This window comes from Pseudopipra pipra, chromosome 3 (assembly GCF_036250125.1).
Source record: "Pseudopipra pipra isolate bDixPip1 chromosome 3, bDixPip1.hap1, whole genome shotgun sequence".
Classification (NCBI taxonomy): Eukaryota; Metazoa; Chordata; class Aves; order Passeriformes; family Pipridae; genus Pseudopipra; species Pseudopipra pipra.
Window position 1 is genome coordinate 115543978 of NC_087551.1, and position 23322 is coordinate 115567299.

The following is a 23322-nucleotide window of genomic DNA, read 5'->3' on the forward strand; positions in this document are numbered from 1 at the left end:
GGTGTCGTTTTTAACAGGAGTGATTTTCCCCTCTCTCCTTCCCCACCCGGAGGGATCAACCCTCAGCCCCTCCAGGGCCTCCATCCCCCTTCCCTCTCCCCTTTTCCAGTTCCTCTCTCACCTCAAAACGCATTCAAAATAAAAATAATAAAATAACACAAAATTATCCACTTTTTGTTGCATCAAAAAGGCAACTCGGACTCGCAGCTCCGGGCCCACATCCGTGAAATCCGGGGGGGGGGGGGGTTAGCGCTTATCAAACCCCCTCCCCGCAGCTTCAGGGCCTTTTTCGGGATGCTGTCCCCCATGGAATTCTCCTGGAGAGGCTGGCAGGACCTGGGAGTGACCGGGAATGGTGTCGCTTCCAGCTGGGGCCGGTCACTGGTGGTTCCCCAGGCCTCAGCGCTGGGAACGGTCCCGTTTAATCTTCATGGATGATCTGGGATCGAGGCACCCTCAGGCAGAGGTGGCGGCGAGTTGGGTGGGATGTGGATCTGCTGGAGATCAGGATGAGGGATCTGGACAGGCTGGATCCGTGGGATTGAGGGGCCAAGGCCAATGGAGTGAGAGGCAACAAGGCCACGTGCCGGGAATTGCTGGTGGGTCACCACAACCCCATGGAATGTTCCAGGCCAAGGGAAGAGTGCCTGGAAAGACGGGAAAGGCCTGTTTAATCTTCATGGATGATCTGGGATCGAGGCACCCTCAGGCAGAGGTGGCAGCGAGTTGGGTGGGATGTGGATCTGCTGGAGATCAGGATCGTCTCCAGAGGGATCTGGACAGGCTGGATCCATGGGATTGAGGGGCCAAGGCCAACGGAGCGAGGGGCAACAAGGCCACGTGCCGGGAATTGCTGGTGGGGCACCACAACCCCGTGGAATGTTCCAGGCCGGGGGAAGAGTGGCTGGAAAGATGGGAAAGGCCCTGGAGGTGCTGGACACGAGCCCAGGTGGGCAAAGTGGCCAAGGGCTGTGCCAGCCCTGGTGTGGCAGCAGGAGCAGGGAAGGGATTGTCCCCCTGTGCTGGCACTGCTGGGGCACCTCCAGGGCTGGGGGCAGCTCTGGGACACTCCCAAAATGGGACACACGGAGGGGCTGGGAAGAGAACGGAGCTGGGGAAGGGGCTGGAGCAGCAGGAGCGGCTGAGGGAGCTGGGGGGGCTCATCCCGGAGAAAAGAGGGATCGGGGGCACCTTCTGGCTCTGCAACTCCCTGATGGATCCAGGGAAGGGTCGGGCTCTGCTCCCAGGGAACGAGGGACAGGAGAAGAGGAAACAGCCTCAAGCTGTGCCAGGGGAGGCTCACGTGGGATATCGGGAACAATTCCTGCATGGAAAGGGTGGTCAGGCCTTGGAATGGGCTGCCCAAGGAGGTGGTGGAGTCCCCAATCCCTGGAGGTGCCCAAGGAACGACCGGACCTGGCGCTCGGTGCCGAGGTGTGGGATCGGTCACAGGTTGGATTCGGTGACCGCGGAGCTCTTTCCCAACAGGAATAATTCCGCGATTCCACGTTAAAAACTTGATGAAATCAGGTTTTTTTTTTCTGGGAAAACCCCCCCAAAAGCCGGGATGTGGAGTGGCGGGGCCGTCGGCGGGCACACGACGCTCTCTAGTGGTGCCAGGAAGAGTCGTGCCAACCGCGTCCTTAAACTCCACCAAGGAGGAAGGGGAGGGAAAAACATCTCCGGGATGAGGACGAGCGGCAGGAAAAGCGTCCCCACCTCTGGATTAGGGACAGGGAGACCCACCTCTTGCCCTCCCCAAGCCCTGGGCTCCAAGGAGACACCACGGAGGAGTTTTTTTCAGGCGACTTTTTCCTTTTTATTTCTTATAAAATATATTTCGCTCTCGCCGCTTCGTAAAAATTACATTTCACATTTCTCTCCTTTCAGGCTTTTTTTTTTTTCTTTTCCTCTTTTTTTTTTTTTTTTTTTTTTTTTGTTTGTTCTTTTTTTTTTTTTTCTGTTTTGTTTTGTTTTGGGTTGTTTGTTTTTTTTTTTAAACAATAAAAATAATCCTCGGAAGACAAGTCGAGAAAAAGCTCCGACGCCGACGGGGAAGCCGCCAGATACGGCACCGGTGGCACGGCCACGGTGACAAAAAGTGTCCCCAACCCCTTCCCTGCTGCCACCAAATCTCCCCCCTGTGCTAAAAAAAAAAATCTAGGAAGAGTATCCTGGCTGGAAAAATGGGAGAGCAGCCTCCAATTAATTAGTGCCCAATTAAGAGGTTCCTATATACGGACACGGACGAGCTCTGGGCGGGTGGATGAGGGAAAACTTTCCCAGTTGGATTTCCAGTTGGAGCCCAAAAAAAGAAAAAAAAAGGGGGTTTTGGAGACCACTCAAGTGTTGGGAGGAAAATCCGACAGTGGTTTTGGGAAGTGAGTTAAAAAACAACAGGAAAAATTGGGAAAGGAGGTGAAAAAATTAGAAATGTTAGAAAATCCGATGTCAACCAACCCGATGGACACGGTGGAAAGGTCCTGTTATTTCTGTAAAAAGACAAGATTTTTCTGGTTTAAAAGTGTAAAAATTCCAAAAGAGGAATTCCAAAAGGGAAAAATGCCCTCCCCAGCACCAGTCTGTCCATTAAAAAATTATAAAAAATAATAATAATTAAAAAAAAAACCAAACAGGAAAGAGCCACGAGCTTTAAGGACAAATTTTGTCCAGTGGAGTCTGTACCGCAAAAAAAACCCTCGGGAAAGCAGCTGGATGCACTTCCCACTCCTGGTCAAAGGCTGGGATCAAACATTCCTATGCCAGGGAATTCCCTGCCAGGCAGGTAAGTGCTCTGAGATGTGGGAGGAGGAGGAGGAAAAAAAGGAGGAGGAGAAAAAAGGAAGAGGGAAAAAGGAGGAGGAAAAAGATGAGGAGGGAAAAGAGGAGGAGAAAAAAGAGCAGGAAAAAAGGCAGGAAAAAAAGAGCGGGAAAAATGAGGAGGAAAAAGGAGGAGGGAAAAGGAGGAGGGAAAAGGAGGAGGAGGAAAAAGGAGGAGAAAAAAAGGAGGAAAAAAAGGAGGAGGAAAAAAAGGAGGAGGAAAAAAGGAGGAGGAAAAAGGAGGAGGGAAAAAAGGAGGGGGAAAAAAGAGCAGGAAAAAAAGGGGGGGAAAAGAGCAGGAAAAGGAGGAGGGAAAAAAGGAGGAGAAAAAAAGGAGGAGAAAAAAAGAGCAGGAAAAAAAGGAGAGGAAAAAAGAGCAGGAAAAGGAGGAGGAAAAAAAGGAGGAGAAAAAAAGGAGGAAAAAAAAGGAGGAAAAAAGGAGGAGGAAAAAGGAGGAGGAAAAAGGAGGAGGAAAAAGGAGGAGAAAAAAGGAGGAGAAAAAAGGAGGAGAAAAAAGAGCAGGAAAAAAGGGTGGGAAAAAAGAGCAGGAAAAAGGAGGAGGAGGAAAAAGGAGGAGGAGGAAAAAAAAGGAGGAGGAAAAAAGGAGAAAAAAAGAGCGGGAAAAAAAGGCGGGAAAAAAAGAGCGGGGGGGGGGGGGGGAAAGGAGGAGGGAAAAAAAAGGAGCAGGAGGAGGCACTGCCTGGGCTGGGGGTGTCCCACCAGCCCCCTGGATCACCCGGGAATGTTTTTTTCCAGAGCCAAGACCTTTTCCTTCCTTATTTTATATATATATATATATATAATTTTCAAAAGAGCCTTTTAACAGAAACCCAGTGATTTTTGCTTGAATTTTCGGGCACCTGAGCTCCCTCCAGCGACAATCCCGCCGGGAAGGGCCGGGATGAGGCCCATTCCAAGGGCTTCCTTCGATTCCCTGATTCCGGAGCCGCCTCTGGATCCATCCGGGGCAGAAAGGGCATAAAAAAACCTGGATAAAATCTCCAGCTTTGCCTGGAGGGGGGGAAGGTGTCTCAGAGTCCCAGGGATAAAGGCACGAGGTGCAAGGAAAAGCAGAAATTCATCTTTTTTTTTTTTTTTTTCTTGTGCTCTTGGAGCCTCTCGGAATTTTTTTTTTTTTTTAAAATCCTTTAAAAAATTTGAGGGACTCCCATAAAAAAAAAAAAAACACTACACCTGGAAAAGAGGCTGAACTTTCCTGAGGCGACACAGGATGGAAAGGCTGGAGGGCAGGAAGTGCTGGGGGTTCATATTTAAAAAAAAAAAAGTCATTTTTTTGCCACAAAACTCGACCCGCTGGAGGGAGAGGAAAAGGCCCTTTCCCAACATTCCCGCTCCCAAGAAGGAAAAAACTCTTCTCTCCTTTGGGATTCGAGCTGGGAGAGAGGATCAGGCCGGGGGATGATCGGCTGCTACACTTGGTAAATTACAAAATAACCAAAAACCCGCCCCGAAAACCCACGGGAAACACGGAGATGGATCTCTGGGCGCTTCCCTTCACTCGATCCCTTAAAAAAATCTTGGAGATCTGGGAACCTGATCCGTCCAAAAACAAGGCTCGTGGAGATGTGGGAGAAATGTCTGACTCTCCCAACCACTTGATTTGCTTTTTTTTAAGGAAAACTGACCCTTGAAATCCCTAAAACCAGGCTGAGCTCATGACGCATCCAGGGATGAGCCGACTGATTCCCACCGGGCTTGATGGGATCCCTTAAAAAATCTTGGAGATCTGGGAACCTGATTCCTCCAAAAACAAGGCTCGTGGAGATGTGGGAGAAATGTCTGACTCTCCCAACCACTTGATTCGCTTTTTTTAAGGAAAACCGACCCTTGAAATCCTTAAAACCAGGCCGAGCTCGCGACGCTCATCCAGGGATGAGCCGACTGACTCCACGGGATCCAAGAGGAAACATTCCCTGCCCGCGGCAAAGGGTCGGAACCGGATCGTCTTTAGGGTCCCTTCCAACCCAAACCATTCCATGGTTTTGTGCTGGAGTGTTTTGGAGAACTGGGATGCCAAGGAAAACCCTTCCCAGCCCTTCCCAGCTGCTGGAATCTTAATTAAATCCACCCGACTTGCTCGGCCTGGCTTTGGAGGACACGGCAAGGAGATTTTTTCCCGGGAGTTGAACGGACTCACAAAAGCCTAAAAACGAGGAGGAAAACCACCTTTTGCCCTAAAATCTCTCTTTTTTTTTTCCCCCTGCTTCAAATATTTCGAGTGGGGTTTTCTGGAGGTGCAGGAGGTGACGGGAGCAGGGACGGAAAGTTCCAACTCCTGCCAAAATCCGCTCCCAAAATCCGCTCCCGACTTCCTCGTGGCGTTTTCCTTTTTAAAGCTGTCGCCGTTTCCGACCCCCCTTTTTCCTTGAAGGAAAAGAGGGATTTGCACTTTCCAGGCAGTCAAAGACACGGGAAGGTGCCTCAAACCCTCCCCCTCTCCCTTCCCAAGCCAGAGGTTCCAGGGATTTTTCGGGTCGACCTGGGAAAATTTGAGGAGCTCTTTGGCCCTCCCCAAGAGGGATCAACTCCCTCCCTTCCCGATCCCAGTCCAAAGGGAAGGTGGTTTAAAAACCAAAAAAAAAGGTGGGAAAAGGGTTTTCTTGGTTATAAAAAGAGCAAACCCAGCAGGAGGAGGAGGAGGAGGAGTTTGAGGAGGAGTTTTCGCGCGGCTCCGGCTCCGGAGGCTCCCCGGGAGGTACTTCCATGTTCCCCTGGTTGCAGCAGGGAGGGATTCCGGTGCTCCCCGGGGCAGGGACGGGAATGGGAAGTGGCAAAGGGATGCCCCGGTTCAGTCCAGGAAGCGCTGGCAGGCCTTTTTCCAGCGGCAGGCCGTGCACCACTGGTCCCGGTGCTCGATGCCGTAAACCTTGCGGCACTTCTTGGCTTCGCCGCGGACTTTCCTGGGAAAAGAGGGAAGGGACGTGGGAAAGAAGCGGGAGGTTGGTCATGGATCTAAGGGGAAGGGTCCTTAAGTGGGTTCTGTTGCAGCTCAGGGAGGGGGAAAGGGAAGGGGGGAAAGGGGGGAAAAGGAGGAAGGGGGGGGAGGAAGGGGGGAAAAGGAAGGAAGGGGGGAAAAGGAAGGAAGAGGGAGAAAGGGAAGGAAGGGGGAGAAAAGGGAATGGGGAGAAAAGGCGGGAAGGGGGAGAAAGGGAAGAAAGGGGGAAAAGGAAGGAAGGGGGAAAGGAAGAAAGGAAAAGAAAGGAAGGGGAGAAAGGGAAGGAAGGGGGAGAAAAGGCGAGAAGGGGGAGAAAGGGAAGAAAGGTGGAAAAGGAAGGAAGGGGGAAGGAAGAAAGGAAAAGGAAGGAAGGGGGAGAAAGGGAAGGAAGGGGGAAAAAGGAAGGAAATGGGGGGAAGAAAGGAAGGGGGAGAAAAGGCAGGAAGGGGGGAAAAGGAAGGAAGGGGGGAAAAAGGGAATGGGAAGAAAGGGAAGAAAGGGAGAGAAAAGGCAGGAAGGGGGAGGAAGGGAAGGAAAAGGGGAAAAGGAAGGAAGCGGAGGAAAAGGAAGGAAAGGGGGAAAAGGAAGGAAGGGGGAGAAAAGGAAGGAAGGGGAGAAAAAAAGGAAGTGGGGAAAAGGAAGGAAGGGGGGAAAGGAAGGAAGGGGGGAAGGAAGAAAGGAAAAGGAAGGAAGGGGGAGAAAGGGAAGGAAGGGGAAAAAAGGAAGGAAACGGGGGAAAGAAGGGAAGGGGGGAAAAGGAAGGAAGGGGGAGAAAAGGAAGGAAGGGGGAGAAAAGGCAGGAAGGGGGAGAAAAGGCAGGAAGGGGGGAAAAGGAAGGAAGGGGAGAAAAGGAAGGAAGGGGGAGAAGGAAGGAAGGGGAGAAAAGGCAGGAAGGGGGAGAAAAGGCAGGAAGAGGGAGAAAAGGAAGGAAGGGGGAAAAGGAAGGAAGGGAAGAAAGGGAAGGAAGGGGAGAAAGGGAAGGAAGGGGAGAAAGGGAAGGAAGGGGAGAAAGGGAAGGAAGAGGGAGAAAAGGCAGGAAGGGGGAAAAAAGGGAATGTGGAGAAAGGGAAGGGAGGGGGAAAAAGGAAGGAAATGGGGGAAAGAAAGGAAGGGGGGAAAAGGAAGGAAGGGGGAGAAAAGGCAGGAAGGGGGGAAAAGGCAGGAAGGGAAGAAAGGGAAGGAAGGGGGAGAAAAGGGGGTAAGAAAAGGAAGGAAGGGAAAGGGGAGAGGGGAGAAGGAGGGAGAAAGGAAGGAAGGGGAGAAAAGGCAGGAAGGGGGGAAAAAGGAATGTGGAGAAAGGGAAGGGAGGGGGAGAAAACAGAGGAAGGGGGGAAAGGAAGGGGGGAAAAGGAAGGAAGGGGGAAAGGAAGGAAGGGGGGAAAGGGAAGGAAGAGAGAGAAAAGGCAGGAAGAGGGAGAAAGGGAAGGAATGGGGAGAAAGAGAAGAAGGGGGAGAAAGGGAAGGAAGGAGGAGAAAGGGAAGGAAGGGAGGAAAAGGAAGGAAAAGGAAGGAAGGGGGAGAAAAGGGAAGGGAGAAAAAGGGAAGAGGGGAAAAGGGAAGGGGGCAGGGAAAAAAAGGGGGTGGGAAAGAAGGGGCAGGGAAAAAAGGGGCAGGGAAAAAAGGGAGCAGAGAAAAAAGGGGGAGAGAAAAAAAGGGCAGGGAAAAAAAGGGGCAGGAAAAAAAGGGAGCAGAGAAAAAAGGGGGAGAGAAGAAAAGTGGGAGAGAAAAAAAGGGCAGGGAAAAAAGGGGGAGAGAAAAAAGGGGGAGAGAAAAAAAGGGCAGGGAAAAAAAAGGGAGCAGAGAAAAAAGGGGGAGAGAAAAAAGGGGCAGAGAAAAAAAGAGCAGGGAAAAAAGGGCAGGGGAAAAAAATGGCCAAGGGAAAAAAGGGGCAGGAGAAAAAGGGACAGGGAAAAAAGGGGGAGAGAAAAAAAGGGGGAGAGAAAAAAGGGGGAGAGAAAAAAAGGGCAGGAAAAAAAGGGGCAGGGAAAAAAAGGGTCAGGGAAAAAAAGGGGCAGGAAAAAAAGGGAGCAGGGAAAAAAGGGAGCAGGGAAAAAAGGGGGAGAGAAAAAAAGGGGGAGAGAAAAAAGGGGGAGAGAAAAAAAGGGCAGGGAAAAAAGGGGCAGGGAAAAAAGGGTATGGAAAAAAAAGGGTCAGGGAAAAAAAAGGGGCAGGAAGAAAAGGGAGCAGAGAAAAAAGGGGGAGAGAAAAAAGGGGCAGAGAAAAAAAGGGCAGGAAAAAAAGGGGCAGGGAAAAAAGGGCAGGGGGAAAAGGGGAAAGGGAAAAAAGGGCAGGGAAAAAAAAAGGGCCATGGCAAAAGGGCTTTGGGAGGTTCACCTGGTGCCCACGGGCACGCGGGGCGGGGAGGCGACGATCAGGTGGGATTTGAGCAGCGGCGTTTGGGGTTCACTGAAACTCAGCGACCGACTCCGGACCTGTGGGGAAAAGCAGGGATGGGTGTGAGGACACCTTCCCTTCCCAATCCAACCCTGCATCCCGAAAGGACGGGGTGGGAAGCGGCCCCGGGACTCACCGGCGACAGGGACGGGAGGGTGGAGGTGGCGGTGGCCCAGCTGATGCTGGTGAAGATGTGGGGGGACACCGGGATTTGGATGGAGGGCAACGCCTGTTGAGGGGGGGGGAGAAGAAGAGGGGTCATTCCATGGAAATTCCCACGCAGCCTCCCCTTCCCCACCACCCCCAGCCCCAAATCTTGGAGCATGGAATGTTTGGTGTCACCCTTGGCAGGGACGGGACTTCCCAAACCAAACCACCTCCCCTCCATCCTGCCTGTTGGGAGTTTTTCCACCCTTGTTCCCAGAGGTTTTCCCGCTTTTGGATGGCGTCACACGCGTTCCCTGGGATGGGAATGGACCCACAGGCCGTGGATTTACACTTGCAGCCCCAGAGCAGCTCCCCAGGGACACAAATGCCACCCCCCTGCCTCGAGATTCCCAGCTTTCCAGTGCCAAGGGCAGGATCCGGCAGGGCAGCATTCCAGCATTCCAGCCCCGGGTTATCCGCCTCCAAAAAGGTGTGTTGCATTCCAGCCCGGCCGGGGGTGGAGCTGCCAGCCAGGAACAGGCACCCAAATCCCAGAAAATTCCCTAAAAATGGGGGCTATGGAAGCTGCCGGCCCGAAGGCTGCAGGGAAAACTCTTGGAGATGCAGGGAAATCTCTTGGGGGGACAATGGGATATCCCTCCAGCCAGGAACAGGCACCCAAATCCCTAAAAACCAGATGATATGGAAGCAGAGGCTGGGCAGCTCCACCCCAGCCAAGAACAGGCACCCAAATCCCTAAAAACCAGGTTTTAGGGAAGCTGGATGCCCAAGGGCTGAAGGGAAACCTCCTGGAGCTGCAGGGGGGACAACAGGATGTCCCTCCAGCCAGGAACAGGCACCCAAATCCCTAAAAAACAGGTTTTAGGGAAGCTGGTTGCCCAAGGGCTGATGGAAAACCTCTTGGAGCTGCAAGGAAACGTCTTGGAGCTGCAGGGGGGACAACAGGATGTCCCTCCAGCCAGGAATAGACACCCAAATCCCTAAAAACCAGGTTTTAGGGAAGCTGGTTGCCCAAGGGCTGAAGGGAAACCTCTCCAGGGATAACAGAACATCCCTCCAGCCAGGAACAGGCACCCAAATCCCTAAAAACCAGGTTTTAGGGAAGCTGGTTGCCCCAAGGCTGAAGGGAAACCTCTCCAGGGATAACAGAACATCCCTCCAGCCAGGAACAGGCACCCAAATCCCTAAAATCAAGTTTTAGGGAAGTTGGTTGCCCAAGGGCTGAAGGGAAACCTCTCCAGGGACAACAGAACATCCCTCCAGCCAGGAACAAGCACCCAAATCCCTAAAAATGGGTGTTATGGAAGCTGGTTGCCCAAGGGCCGCAGGGAAACCTCTCCAGGGATAACAGGATGTCCCCTCCAGCCAGGAACAGGCACCCAAATCCCTAAAAACCTGGGGCTATGGAAGCAGAGGCTGGGCAGCTCCACCCCAGCCAGGAACAGGCACCCAAATCCCTAAAAACCAGGTTTTAGGGAAGCTGGTTGCCCAAGGGCTGAAGGGAAACCTCTCCAGGGATAACAGGACATCCCTCCAGCCAGGAACAAGCACCCAAATCCCTAAAAATGGGTGTTATGGGATCTGATTGACCAAGGGCTGAAGGAAAACCTCTTGGAGCTGTAGGAGAGAAAATGGGACATCCCTCCAGCCAGGAACAGGCACCCAAATCCCTAAAATCAAGTTTTAGGGAAGTTGGTTGCCCAAGGGCTGAAGGGAAACCTCTTGGAGCTTCAGGGGGGACAGCAGGACGTCCCTCCAGCCAGGAACAGGCACCCAAATCCCTAAAAATGGGTGTTATGGAAGCTGGTTGCCCAAGGGCCGCAGGGAAACCTCTCCAGGGATAAGAGGACATCCCTCCAGCCAGGAACAAGCACCCAAATCCCTAAAAACCAGGGGCTATGGAAGCAGAGGCTGGGCAGCTCCACCCCAGCCAGGAACAGGCACCCAAATCCCTAAAAACCAGGTTTTAGGGAAGCTGGTTGCCCAAGGGCTGAAGGGAAACCTCTCCAGGTACAACAGAACATCCCTCCAGCCAGGAACAAGCACCCAAATCCCTAAAAATGGGTGTTATGGAAGCTGGTTGCCCAAGGGCCGCAGGGAAACCACTCCAGGGACAACAGAACATCCCTCCAGCCAGGAACAAGCACCCAAATCCCTAAAAACCAGGGGCTATGGAAGCAGAGTCTGGGCAGCTCCACCCCAGCCAGGAACAGGCACCCAAATCCCTAAAACCAGGGGCTATGGAAGCAGAGGCTGGGCAGCTCCACCCCTGCCAGGAACAGGCACCCAAATCCCTAAAAGCCAGGTTTTAGGGAAGCTGGTTGCCTAAGGGCCGCAGGGAAACCGCTCCGGGGCCGACAGCGCGTCCCTCCCGCCGCGGGATTCGCGGAGCCAACCTCGCCACGACCCCTCTACCCTTCCAGAGATTCCCAGGGAGCGATCCCGGCTCACCTGGTAGGCGTGATCCGCCTGGATGTGCCAGAAGGAGCCGGGGGCCGACTGGCTGAGGGCGGCGCCGGCCAGGGCGGGTTCCAGCGCCGGCTGCTCCAGCAGGAGCGGCTCCGGCTGCGCCAGGGCCTGCTGGATGATGATGGGGGCCGAGGTGGCCATGGGGCTGGGGGTGGTGGGGGTGGTGGTGGCCACCTCTGGGGCCGCTTCTTCCTTCACCTGCACCTCGGTGTAGTAAAAATCCTCCTCCCGCTTCCGCGGCTCCGAGTCAGCGCCGTCCCTGGAGTGAAGAAAGAAGGGGACGGCGGTGAAAAGGTGACCCCGTGTCCTGCTTTTTTGGGGATGGATCTGCCCCTTCCCAGCTGCAATCCCAAGCTCCAAAGCATGACAGCAGCACTCTTGAGCTTCCAAGGAGGATCGACAGCTCTCCCGGGAAGAGAAACGCTGGAATGGCGACCAAAAATTCCCGTTTCGGAGCGGAAATCCAGCAGGGAAAAGCTCCTGGAGGCTGTGGTGTTGTTTCTCCGGCGCTGGATGGCACTCCAGCACCTCTCACTGCATCCCTCCTTCCCGGGAGCAATCCCGTTGGGAAGGGAGGAGGAGGGAAATCCACGGCGGGAAACGCGGATGGGAGCGAGGTCTCCGTGTTTTTTGGGGGGGGATATTCCCGGAAAAATCAGGAAAGCAAACCCCAGTTGAAATACACCCCCGACCTGGGCAATTTCAAAACTTAAACTCATATTTTTTCCTAAAAAAACTCCCCCAATTTCCCTAAAAAAAATTTTAAAAAAATCTATTTTTTCCCCCCAATCCTGTATTTAAAAAAAAAACCACCATGATTTTACCCCATTTGCTTCTCAAAAAACCACGATCCCCCCCCAGAAAAAAACAAATAAAGACATTTTTCCCAACACCTCACCATTTTACCAAAGAACCCTCAAATTTTTTTCCCCACAAACCCACCATTTTTCCCCAAAACCACTGATTTTTTCCACAAACCCACCATTTTCCCACAAAACCACTTATTTTTCCCCCCAAAACCCACCATTTTTCCCCAAATCCACTGATTTTTTTCCCTAAAACCCACCATTTCCCCCAAAAAACCACTGATTTTTTTCCCCAAACCCACCATTTCCCCCCAAAACCACTGATTTTTTTCCCAAAACCCACTGATTTTTTCCCCCCCAAAACCACTGATTTTTTCCCCCCAAACCCACCATTTCCCCACAAAACCACTGATTTTTTCCCCCAAACCCACCATTTTCCCACAAAACCACTGATTTTTTCCCCCAAACTCACCATTTCCCCCAAAACCACTGATTTTCCCCAAACCCACTATTTTCCACCAAAACCACTGATTTTTTTTCCCCAGACACACCATTTTCCCCCAAACCACTAATTTTTCCCCCCCAAAACTCACCATTTTTCCCCAAAACCACTGATTTTTTTCCCCCCAAACCCACCATTTTTCCCCAAAAAAAACACCAATTTTTTTCCCCAAAACCCACCATTGTCCCACAAAACCACTGATTTTTCCCTAAAACCCACCATTTCCCCACAAAACCACTTATTTTTTTTCCCCAAAACCCACCATTTCCCCCCAAACCCCACTGATTTTTTCCTACAAACCCACCATTTTTCCTCAAAACCACTGATTTTTTCCCCCCAAACCCACCATTTTTCCACAAAACCACTGATTTTTTTCTCCAAACCCACCATTTCCCCCCAAAACCACTGATTTTTTCCCCAAAACCCACTGATTTTTTTTCTTCATGAAGGAAAAATCCTGAGGTGAAATCCTGGCACAAAATGTGGGATTTCCAACCCTGGGATTATTCCTGGCACAAAAAGTGGGATTTCCAGCACTAGGATTAATCCCAGCAGGAATTAGAGATGACCCAGTAGGGATACACGTGAATTTGGTGCCTGGGCAGGGATTGAGGTGGAATCCTGAGCTGGAAACGGCCTCACCCAAAGGTGAAATCCTGAGGTGAAATCCTGGCACAAAATGTGGGATTTCCAACACTGGGATTATTCCTGGCACAAAAGGCTGGATTTCCTCCACTGGTATTATTCCCAGCAGGAATTAGGGATGACCCAGCAGGGATACACGTGGATTTGGGGTCTGGGCAGGGACTGAGGTGGAATCCCGAGCTGGAACCGGCCTTACCCCAGGTGCTGGGTCCGGACGTGCCGCTTGATGCCGACGATGGAGCGCAGGACCTTCCCACAGCTCGGCCACAGGCACTTGTACATCACCCTCAGCGAGTTCTGCGGGACAGACGGCCCTGTCACCCCCTGCCTGTCCCCTCTGGGGTGGCACAGGGGTGGCACTGTCCCCTCTGGGGGTGCTGGCTCAGCCCCACGGTGGCAGTGACAGGGACAGCACCAGGATACGGCTCTGGGGGTGACGGACGGAGCTGAATCGGGAATTTTAAGGGGAAAAGCAGCTGCAAATCCCTGGATGGGCATAAACATCTGCTCAGGGACGCGGCAGAGTGCGTGAAGCCACGTGGAGACCACGTGGCCCCCTCCATTCCAACCGCAGAATCAGGGAATCCCAGGATCAGCCGGGTTGGAGAAGAGCTCCGAGATCATGGAGCCCAACCCTGGATCCAACCCCGCCGTGGTTCCCAGCCCATGGCACTGATGCCACATCCAGTCTGTCCTTAAACACCTCCAGGATGGAGAATCCACCACTTCCCTGGGCAGCCCATTCCAAAGCCTGATTACCCCCTCTGGAAAGAATTCCTTCCTGATATCCAACCTGACCCTCCCCTGGCACAGCTGGAGGCCGAGCCCTCTTGTCCTACTGCTGCTTCCTGGGAGCAGAGCCCGATCCCACCCGGCTCCCCCGTCCTGGCAGGGAGTTGTGGGGCGGGAAAAAGTCCTTCCCGATCCCTCTTTTCTCCAGGCTCAGCCCCCCCAGCCCCCTCAGCCTCTCCTCATGGGAATTGTGCTCCAGTCCCTTCCCAGCCTCGTTGCTCTTCCCTGCACCTGCTCCAGCCCCTCCATGTCCTTCCCGAGCTGAGGGCCCAGAGCTGGACACAGCACTCCAGGGGTGGCCTCACAGGGCCACAATCCCTTCCCTGCTCCTGCTGCCACCCTGATCCCGATCCAGGCCAGGATCCATCGGCCCTCTTGGCCCCCTGGGCACACTCTGGCTCCCGTTCAGCTTCCCGGCCATCCCAACTCCCAGCTCCCTTCCTGCCTGGCTGCTCTCCAGCCCCTCTGTGCCCAGCCTGGAGCTGCAGGGGGGTCTCTCATTCCTCCTAACCCACCTACCTTCCTCTTGCGGGGGGCGGGTTCCTCGGGGAGAAAGGGGTCGGAGTCGGTCTCGAAGCCGTCGTCGGCCCGGGGGGAGCTCAGGGCCTCGCCGGAGTATTTGGGGCTGCCGGCGGGGTGCGGGGGCGAGGGCGTGGAGATGTCGCTGGCCCCGCTCCAGTGCCCGCTCGTGGTGCTGCTCCCGCTGTCCGAGACGTCCCCGCTCTCCTTCCAGGGATCGCAGGACGCCCGGGAGGCTGCGGGGAAGGGGAAGCTGAACAAACCCACCCTTTCAACCCGGGGCACAGGCCGGGCTGGACGACCCCACAACGGGTTTAATTATTTCACCATCCTCTTAAAAAACTCGGCAAAGCGAAAACTTTGCGCCTCTGGTGGTTTTTCCCCCCGCCCCGTCCTCCTCGGGGCACAGCCGGGCCCCGCGGGACGAGCACATTTCCCACGGCTCCCCGGGGTTATTTTTATCCCGCCGGGCGCATCTGACTCCTCGGGAATGAAACGGCCTCTAAAAAAAGGAGCTGACCGGGCGGTGCCCCCCTCGCTCCCCCCTCGCGGGCTGGGACTCCTGCCGGGGCTCCCCATCCCCTGGGATGGCTGCTGGGGATCGGGATCACCCCCAAGGGCGATGCCAGGGCTGTCCCTGACCCCGGTTGGAGGGAAGGGAAGGGAGCTGGGAAAGGGGCTGGAGCAGCAGGAGCAGCTGAGGGAGCTGGGGGGGGCTCATCCCAGAGAAAAGAGGGATCAGGAGGGACCTTTTCCTGCTCCCTGAAAAGATGGGGGAGCCAAGGGGAGGTCGGGCTCTTCTCCCAGGGAACAAGGGATAGAAGGAGAGGGAACGGCCTCCAGCTGTGCCAGGGGAGGGGCAGGTGGGATATTGGGAACAATTCCCACATGGAAAGGGCTGTCAGGCACTGGAATGGACTGCCCAGGGCAGGGGTGGAGTCGCCATTCCCGGAGGGATTTCAAATCCCTGTGGATGTGGCCCTTGGGGACACGGGTCAGGGGTGGCCTTGGTAGTGCTGGGGGTGGTTGGACTCCGTGATCCCAGAGGGGTTTTCCAACCTGAACCATCCCTAAGGATTCTGTGCCATCCTGGCACTGTCCCAGCTCCTACAACTAAAAGGAAGTTTAATAAGGTGGGGGTCCCCAGTTCCCAGGGAACAGGACAAGAGGAAAATGGTCTCCAGCTGTGCCAGGGGAGGCTCAGGTGGGATATTGGGAACAATTCCCACGTGGAAAGTGTTTGTCCAGCTGCCCAGAGCAGGGGTGGAGTCCCCATTCCCGGAGGGATTTCAAATCCCTGTGGATGTGGCCCTTGGGGACACGGGTCAGGGGTGGCCTTGGCAGTGCTGGGGGAACGGTTGGATTCCGTGATCCCAAAGGCCTTTTCCACCCTATAGAATTCTGCCATTCCACGATCCTGGTACCACCCCAGCAGCTCTTCAGCGCCAGAGGCTGAAGAACAAACGCAGGCAGCGATTCCCAGGAGGAACACGGAGCGCGTTCCTCCCTGTCTCCCTCCGGAATTCCGGGGGTTCGGCTCCCGTTCCGCGGGGCGGACACTCACGGGGGAGGCCGCTCTCGCCGGCGGGAGGGCTCTGCACCACGGGGCTGCAGGACAGGCTCGTCAGCACCAGGGCCGCCACCATCTCGTCCATCTCCACGGCGGCGTCGCCTTTCCTGCGTCCAGAATTTGGGAAAACACGTGGAGGGAAAAGCGCGAGGAACCGCCCGGATACGACCCCGGAGATCCCGACCCGTAACTTCGCCCCCCCCCCCAGCGACCTCCCCGTCGGGAAGGATGGGAAAGGGGAAAAAAAAGAATAAATTAAAAATTAAAAATCCCCCTTAATCCTAAACGTAACCGCCCCCTGGATAATCCCGGGTACATCCGTGGCATCACCGCGAGTCCCTCTCCCGCCCGAGCGATCCCGCCGGGAAGAGGCACGGACCTCTTGGGAACGTCGATGCTGCTGGACACGGATCTCTGCAGGATCTCGGCGGGAGGTTGGAGCGTGTCCTGCACCCTCCAGCAGCCCTGCGAGCCCTGCTCTGGCAGCAGCACCTTCCCCCGCTCACATTCCTGCCCGCTGGAGGTGGGGAGGACCTGGAAAAGGCACGAGGAGGGGTTGGTGTCGCCCGCCATCCGTGCCCTCCCAAAGGATCCCTCCACCTGCTCTTCCCACAGGAAAAGGCTTCAGGATGAAGGCTGATCCTGTCCTGAAGGGCTCGGACTTGAGTGATGTCCCAGCAGAGCAGAGGGGTGGTCAGGGTTCATCCCGACCCACCCCCAAGAGATCTTCCTCCCCCCCAACTCCAGCAATCCCAGGCTGAGGGAATTCCCGAGCTGGAATCAGCCGCCTCCGAGCGTCGTGGCTTTGGGTGGACTTTTCTCCAAGGGATTTGTCTGCTCTGGGTTCATTCCCACACCATCCCACGATTGCCAAAAGGATTAAAACCTGGAAGGGGGGGGGGGGAACAAGGGAGCGGAGGCTTCCTGGGCGAAGCGATCCCGAATTCCCGCCTTGGCTCCTCCACTCCCAGCTCCCTCGGGCAGGGAAAGGAGATGTGCAAACCTCACCTCCTCCTTCCCAGAGTGCCAAACTCCTCCTGATGGGCACTTTTCCACCACTACCAGCCCGATCCTATCTCTGTTATAAAGGAAACGTATGCGCGCCGACGGACGCTCCGTGTGTTCCCAGCTATTTCTGGGAATGGGAGCATCTCCTCATGGAAGTGCCACGGGTGTCACACCAAGGATGGACACAGGATGGACACACACACACACACAGAAAATGGGGTGGAAACACTCCAGCAGAAACCGGGGTGGAAAAAGTCCTCCCAAGGCAGGATCAAGGTGAAGGGAATCAGCGCAAGGATTGCGACACGGAAAATCCCGACCCTGCTTCCTGAAAACAAGGATCGAGGCGTGCGTGGATCGAGGTTGTGTTGAGGAGCCACAGAACCACTCAGGGGCCCTCCAGTTTTGCCCAGAGGGGGTTTTATGGATCCCCAGGGAGCAGCCAGGATTTGGGATTTACGTCTCCTCGGCGCTGCCTGGCCAGGAATTAACGGGAACTGCTCCAGTGGGATTAAGAGCGATTGCTATTCCCTGTCCCAGGCAGTGTCCTGGCCAAGGCCAGGCCCTCCTGAGCATCAGGAGCCCAGGACACATGGAATGTGGGGGGGGGCATTCCCACCTCACTCCTCCCTTTTTCATCCCAGACATCCAAACCATCGACCCTCAACCCGGACCGAGCTCCAAGGGCTGAGCCGGGAGGGGGCTCCTTGAAGCTTCCCTTCGGATTTGAAGGTGGGTTATGGGCAGGTGGGATAAATTCACGGGAGAGAAGCCCCGCTGGGAGCCGCTTCAGGTATCAAAACCGCCTCCCTCAACCTCAGACAGCCGGAGAAAACAGGAGGGAAGTTATCAGGTGTTATTCCCTCCTCTCTGGAGACCCACTCCTGGCTGGGATTGGGGATATCTCCGGAGGGGATGGATCTCTGCTTGAGCTGGCACAGCCCAAATCCTTCAGACACAGCCAGGGCCAAGAGCATCAACAACACCACCCACTAAAGATTCCTGGGAATTACCCATCCCTGCTGCATTTCCCATCAGGAGAACCCCAGGAGCTTCCCAGCACATCCCACCGGCCCGGGACGTACCTGCTGCCCGGAGTGGAGCTGCCGGAGGCCGGGGAATCCGGGAGCCCGGCCGTTCTCCTCCGCGGAGAGCGCGCAGGATCCGTCCTCGGGGGCGGCGGGAGCCCGGCCCGGCTCGGGCTGCAACCCCGGGACCTGCATCCCGTCGGCAGGGACGCGGGTGCCGAGCAGGGAGCGCTTCCCCAGACGCCGGGACAGCGCGGTCGCCATGGCACTGAGGGGAGAGGGACACGGGGACGTCACAGAAGCACGGAATCCACCGGGCTGGGAAAGACCTCCGAGATCATCGAGTCCGACCCAGGACCGAACACCACCTTGTCACTCAGTGCCACATCCAGTCTTTCCTTGAACATCTCCGGGAACGGTGGTGACCCCATCACCTCCCGAGCAGCCCATTCCAATGCCCGATCGCTCTTCCTTGTGAAGAACTTCTTCCTAATGTCCAACCTAAACTTCCTCTGGACACAAGACTGTGGCCTCTTGCCTATTGCTTGTTGCCTGGGACAAGAGACCGACGGTCATCTGGCTACAACCTCCTTTCCCGTCTCCCCTGAGCTTCCTCCTCTCCGGGATAAACAACCCCGGTTACCTCGGCTGCTCCTCACAGGACTTGTGCTCCAGACTCTTCACCAGCTCCACTGCCCTTCTCTGAGCACCTCCATGTCCTTCCTGGATTCAGGGGCCCAGAACTGGACAAGGCACTCACAGCAAGGCCTCGCCAGTGCCAAGAACAGGGGAAGAACCACTTCCCTAAGTCCTGCTGGCCACGCTGTTCCCGATCCAGGCCAGGATGCCATCGGCCTTCTAGGCCACCTGGGCACACTTGCTGGCTCATGTTCAGCTTCCTGTCGATCCAAACCCTCAGGTCCCTTCCTGCCTGGTCCCTTTCTGACCACGGAGCTCAGCCGGCGTCTTCCCGACACCATCAATGGGAGCCGGGAAAGCCCTGCGCTCCCAGGCACCGAGATTCCTCGGGAATGAGCTCCCATCAACCCGCAGCTCGGCCTCGTGGTCGCTTCTAAATCCTTCTGGGGACAAAACAGGGATGTTTTGTTCCCTTTTCCCCAGCCCAAAGGAAAGCCTGTGGATGCATCGGGACAGCGCCGGGAGCCGACGTTCCCTCCGGAGCCGCCGCGATCCCGAGGCCGCCGCGGCTCTTCCCGCCTCTCCCGCTTCAACCCTGACCTCCAGACTTGGGCCCGTGCCCGGCGCATCCTGCAATTCCCTGCCCTGAAAAACTCTCCCGTCAGCAAAACCCGGCGCCCCTTCCCAGCTGGGAATTCCAACGCTCCCCTTTTCGGGAAAGGTTTCTCCTCGCGCCCGGCCCTCCCAGAGCGGATCCGGCGGCAAAACGGGAGCATCCTCCTGCCCTGCTCTGTTGGAAAAGGGAGACTCGGGAGCGTTTTTATCCCGAAGTGTTTCTCTGTGATGATCTTTAACCCATGGGAACGGGATGTATCCAGCCACATCCCTGCTAAATCCAACGGCTCCGGCAGCTCTGTCACCGAGCGACAGCGTTTTTAACGGCAGATGCCACCTTGTTTTGGGGGGTTTTCCGGGATTATCTCGGATGAGAAAAGCCTCCCACAGGCAGAACAGGGAGCTCTGGAGCCGTCCCAAGAAAGGTTACTCCGAGCCACGTCCCGCTTCAAAGGACTTCCCGGGATTCGCGGGGGGGGGTTTTATGGATAACCGAACGCGCTCCGCTCGCTCCGTCCCGCCCCGGAATCCCGGGTAGAAAATTAACAGCGACCGGGGGGAGCCGCAAAGGGACGGAGCAGGAAGAGCGGGACGGGGCGTGAAGCGGGATCAGGGGCATGCCAGGGAAAAGCACCTCGTGCCAGGGCTGCCCGCAGGGATTTCGCTGCCGGCGGCACCTTCCCTCTGGAGCGGGATCAAAGCGGCCGCTCTCCCGGCTTCCCTCTCATCTCGCCCCGCCCGGGAATACGCCGGATTTCGGGATTTCGCAGCGTACGGGGGGGGGGGGGGTGCCCTTGAACCCGTTCTTTTTTTGTGTGTTTTCCTGACGAATCCACGCGGGAATCGCTCATCCGAAGGGACACCGGGAAGGCCGGGAGCGGGACACGGAGGTGGCACATCCCAGAGCGAAGTCCCTCCGCCGGCACCGACCGCCCCACACGTTTCCTCCCGTATCCACCGGGAAAAAACCTCAGCGCCGGGACATATCCCGGGATTTTGGGAGCGTGGAAAACCGGTGCCGGATCTCGGCCGCCTTCCCGCCCGGCTCCGAGGCAGCTCCTGGCGGGCAGCCAGGAGGGCAGCGCCGAAGGTGGAGAGGCTGCTTCTCATTTCCTTCGGGCTTTTCGCTTGGCCTTCCCTCTTCCTTCCCCCCCTCCCGCCTCCTCCGGCCCGGGAATGGAGCGGGAAGGAGGAGAGAGGGGGGAAGGAAAACCCTCCCAAACTTTTCGGAGCCACATCTGCTCCCGGCGGACCGTTGAACCGCCCGGATCCCATTTGGGGCGCCCCGGGGGCGGGGAGAAAACACCGAGGCCAAAAAAAAATAATCCTTCTCCTCCATCCACGTCCCAAAACACGGGAGCGAGAAGAGGAGCGGGAGCTTGGGAAGGCAGGCGGGGCCCGGGGAGGCCACGCTGCCTCCGGAGCCCTCCCAGCTGTTCCCAATCACGCGCCGCAGGGGTCAGAGCCGGCACAGATCCCAAAATTATTCCCCTGCTCCGCGACGCCCGGGCGTGTATTTTTGGCCGGCGTTTTTCCAGCTCTCCACCCTGGAGGGGGGGGGGGGGGAGGAAACGTCAGCCCCTTGTGCCCGGGAACCGGCTTTGGGAAAGCGGGAGCGCCGTTTGGCAAACGAGGAATGCCTGGATTAGCAAGGAAGGGGACGTGGTAAAAGCGGGGAGGGTGTCCCAGTGCTCATCCCGGCTCCTGTTGGCCCGGGGTTTGCCGGGAGAAAGGCAGCTCCCGCTTTCCCTGCTGCACGACCGGGACCACCGGCGCAAATCCCCTCTCCAGAGAACGTGCAGTTAGAGCACAACCCGGTTTTTTCCCTGTTGTTTTTTTTTTATGGATAAATGCTGGTAGGTCTCCTCAAATCCAGCCTAACTCCTGCCACGGATCAACAACCTGGACCACAAAAAGTCCAGGCTACAACAGACCCCAAACGCTGCTGCCAAGAACTGATAACGAGCCCGGTTTTTCCCCTCTCCCGGCTCTCGGTTTCCAAAAAAGCCCCTTCTCATCCCAAAATATCCCGAAGCTCTTTCCAAACCGCGCTCCTGCCCCGTGTGACTGGGAAAGGAGATATCCACAGGGATATATCCACAGGGATCTCTCGTTTTTACAGAGTTTGGGCCTGTATTAAACCAAGAGGCGACAAGGACCTGCCGAGCCCGAGTCGGAACCAAAAAATCCCGACGCTCCCGGACAATAACACAAAACAAGCGCTTCCAGGAGTTTCCTCCTAATTCCACCTCGTTTCACAGCTTGGGTCATGCCCAGGGATGTGTCACCACGGGGGAAGAAAGGCTCCCTGACCCTCATCCACGCCGGGCGATTCCGGAGGGAAAACGATTCGGGAGGAAAACGCATTTGGAGGTCGCGCTCCCGACCGTATCCATGTTTTTGGTGCCGGCGAGGGCAGAGCGACTTCCCCGAGGCATCGGGGAGCCGCCGGCAGCGAGGGGCAGCCGGGAAGGGAAAGGGAGGGAGTTGGCACTTTCTGGGAGCGGTGACGGCGCCCCGGGAGGAGCGAGCGGGCACAGGGATTCGTGGCAGGGACTGCGGGCACAAGGGATTCACGGCACGGACCGCGGGTGTTCCCGTGTGCGGGGCACGTGGGGAAGATGGCAGGGCTGGAGGCACGGGAGGAGCAGGAGGAGGAGGAGGAGGAGGAGGAGGAGGAGGAGGGTGCCCGGGCCTGCCGCGGAGGGCGGCACCGGGCAGGGCACGTGTGCGAGGGGCGGGGGACGGGCACGGGCAGGGAGGGAGGCAGGCAGGGAGGGAGGGGGACACACGGAGCGGGCAAGCCGGGGGGAGGGACGTGTGCCGGGATGGGCATGGATCGGGATGGGGGGAGGGAACAGGCAAGGGTGGGCATGGACCGGGATGGGGGGGGATGCACCGGCATGAAGGGCGGGTGGACACAGGCAGCGGGCAGGGGTGGGCACCCACGGGGACTGGGGGGAGGGAAGGGGGCACAGAGACGCAGGGTGGGCACAGGGATAATGGGGGGGGGGGCACGGGCACCGGGCAGGAGCGGGCATGGGCACCAGGATCGATGGGGATGTACCGGGATGGGGAGGGAGGGAGGGGCACAGACACCGGGTAGGCATGAACCGGGACAGGGGGGGCACACACACACCGCGATGGGCGGCACAAGCACCGGGCCGGAGGGGCCACAGACCCCCGGGGGCCGGCAGCGGGCAGCACTCGGGGAAAGGGGGTGCTCAGAGCCCCTGGACCATCAGAACCCCGGAGTGTGGGGGGGCACAGACACCGGGATGGGGGGGCACAGGCTCCGGGGAAGGGGGTGCTCGCCCCGGGACCGGGGAGGGACGGGGGCTCGGCAGAGCCGGGGGCGGGGGAGGCAGCGCAGAGCCGGCCGGGGTTCGGGAGGGGTTTTTTAGGGGAGGGGGTGTCTCCCGTTGCGACCCCCCGCTTACCTCCGGCGCGGCTCCCGCCCTCCTCCCCCGGCGCTGCTCGTTTCGAACCGCCCGTTCCCCCCCCTCTCTCCCGTTCCCTGTTCCCGGTTTCCCGGCTCCCTCTGGCCGGGCGGGGAGGAGCCGCGGCCGGGCGGGAACCGCGCGCGGGTTTTTTTTTTTTTTTAGCATTATTTTTTTTTTTTTTTTGGCTCTTTTCCCTTTTTTTTTTTTTTTTTTTCCTTCCTCCCCTTTCTCTTTTTTCCCCCGTGCTCGGAGGAGGATGGAGGGAGGGGAAGGAGGGAAGGAAGCCGTGCGGGGGTGGTGGTGATGGGGGTAAAGGGGGGGGGGATGCCGCGCTACTCACAGCGCCCGGGGGGAGCCCCCGCTCCGAGCCCTTCTCCTCGCCGCCGGCCGGGTTAAAGCTCCCGGGGCCGGGCTGGTGTAAACAACCTCCCCACATGGCTCGGCCCCTTCCTGCGCATTGGCTCCGCCGATGCCTCCAAATGCAACGCCCCCGCCGGCCCCGGCCCCGCCGGGATCAGCCGGCCCGGCCCGGGGGTGCCCGCGGGGCTCCGGGCAGGGGGAGCGGCCCCGCGGTTCGTCCCGCGGCTCCCCTGGTTCTTCCCAATCCTCCCCGGTTCTTCCCGGTCCTCCTCGGTTCTTCCCGCTCCCCCCCCGGTTCTTCCCGCTTCCCTCCCCGCTTCCCCCCTGGTTCTCTCTGGTTGCCCCCCCTGATTCTTCCCTGGTTCTTCCCCCCGGGGCTCCTCTTTTCACCCGAGCGGGCGCGGGAGGGGTCGGTTCTTGTCGCTTCCTGAAGGTGTTTTGCGCTTATAAAGCCTGGGTGGGTTGGTTGGTTGGTTGGGTTTTAGTTTATTTTTGGGGGGTTTCGGGGTGTTTTAAGTTTTGTCCCGTTGGAGGGTTTTGCCTCTGAAGGGCTGGGGCTCCCTCTGCATCCCCTTCCCAAGGGATGGG

The 23322-nt window shown here is 57.0% G+C and overlaps 1 protein-coding gene across 3 annotated transcripts; it reads right to left on the reverse strand.

Moving 5' to 3' along the window:
* Nucleotides 1-1980: 1980 nt before the first annotated feature.
* ZNF395 (zinc finger protein 395) lies at nt 1981-22857 on the reverse strand. 3 transcript variants are annotated; one of them, XM_064651215.1, is made up of 10 exons: nt 22715-22857; nt 17735-17945; nt 16021-16175; nt 15636-15748; nt 14072-14307; nt 12957-13057; nt 10790-11066; nt 8307-8399; nt 8111-8208; nt 1981-5741 (listed from the first exon to the last, which is right to left on the reverse strand). In XM_064651215.1, exons 2-10 carry the CDS (start codon nt 17939-17941, stop codon nt 5630-5632), a joined length of 1392 nt encoding a protein of 463 aa, XP_064507285.1. In that variant the 5' UTR covers nt 17942-17945; nt 22715-22857; the 3' UTR covers nt 1981-5629. The 3 variants fall into 3 exon arrangements, with proteins under 3 accessions (XP_064507285.1, XP_064507287.1, XP_064507286.1); XM_064651217.1 differs by lacking the exon at nt 22715-22857 and having other exon boundaries at nt 10790-10915; nt 11006-11066; nt 17735-22496; XM_064651216.1 differs by lacking the exon at nt 22715-22857 and having other exon boundaries at nt 10790-10918; nt 11006-11066; nt 17735-22496.
* Nucleotides 22858-23322: the final 465 nt, after the last annotated feature.

Excerpts from the sequence above, each read along its gene's own strand:
- ZNF395 (XM_064651215.1), bottom strand. The coding sequence starts at position 17,941 with ATGGCGACCGCGCTGTCCCGGCGTCTGGGGAAGCGCTCCCTGCTCGGC. Across the intron at positions 15,749-16,020 it reads AGCATCGACGTTCCCAAGAG|GAAAGGCGACGCCGCCGTGG; the intron begins GTCCGTGCCTCT and ends TTCTGGACGCAG. Across the intron at positions 13,058-14,071 it reads CCGCCCCCCGCAAGAGGAAG|AACTCGCTGAGGGTGATGTA; the intron begins GTAGGTGGGTTA and ends TCTGTCCCGCAG.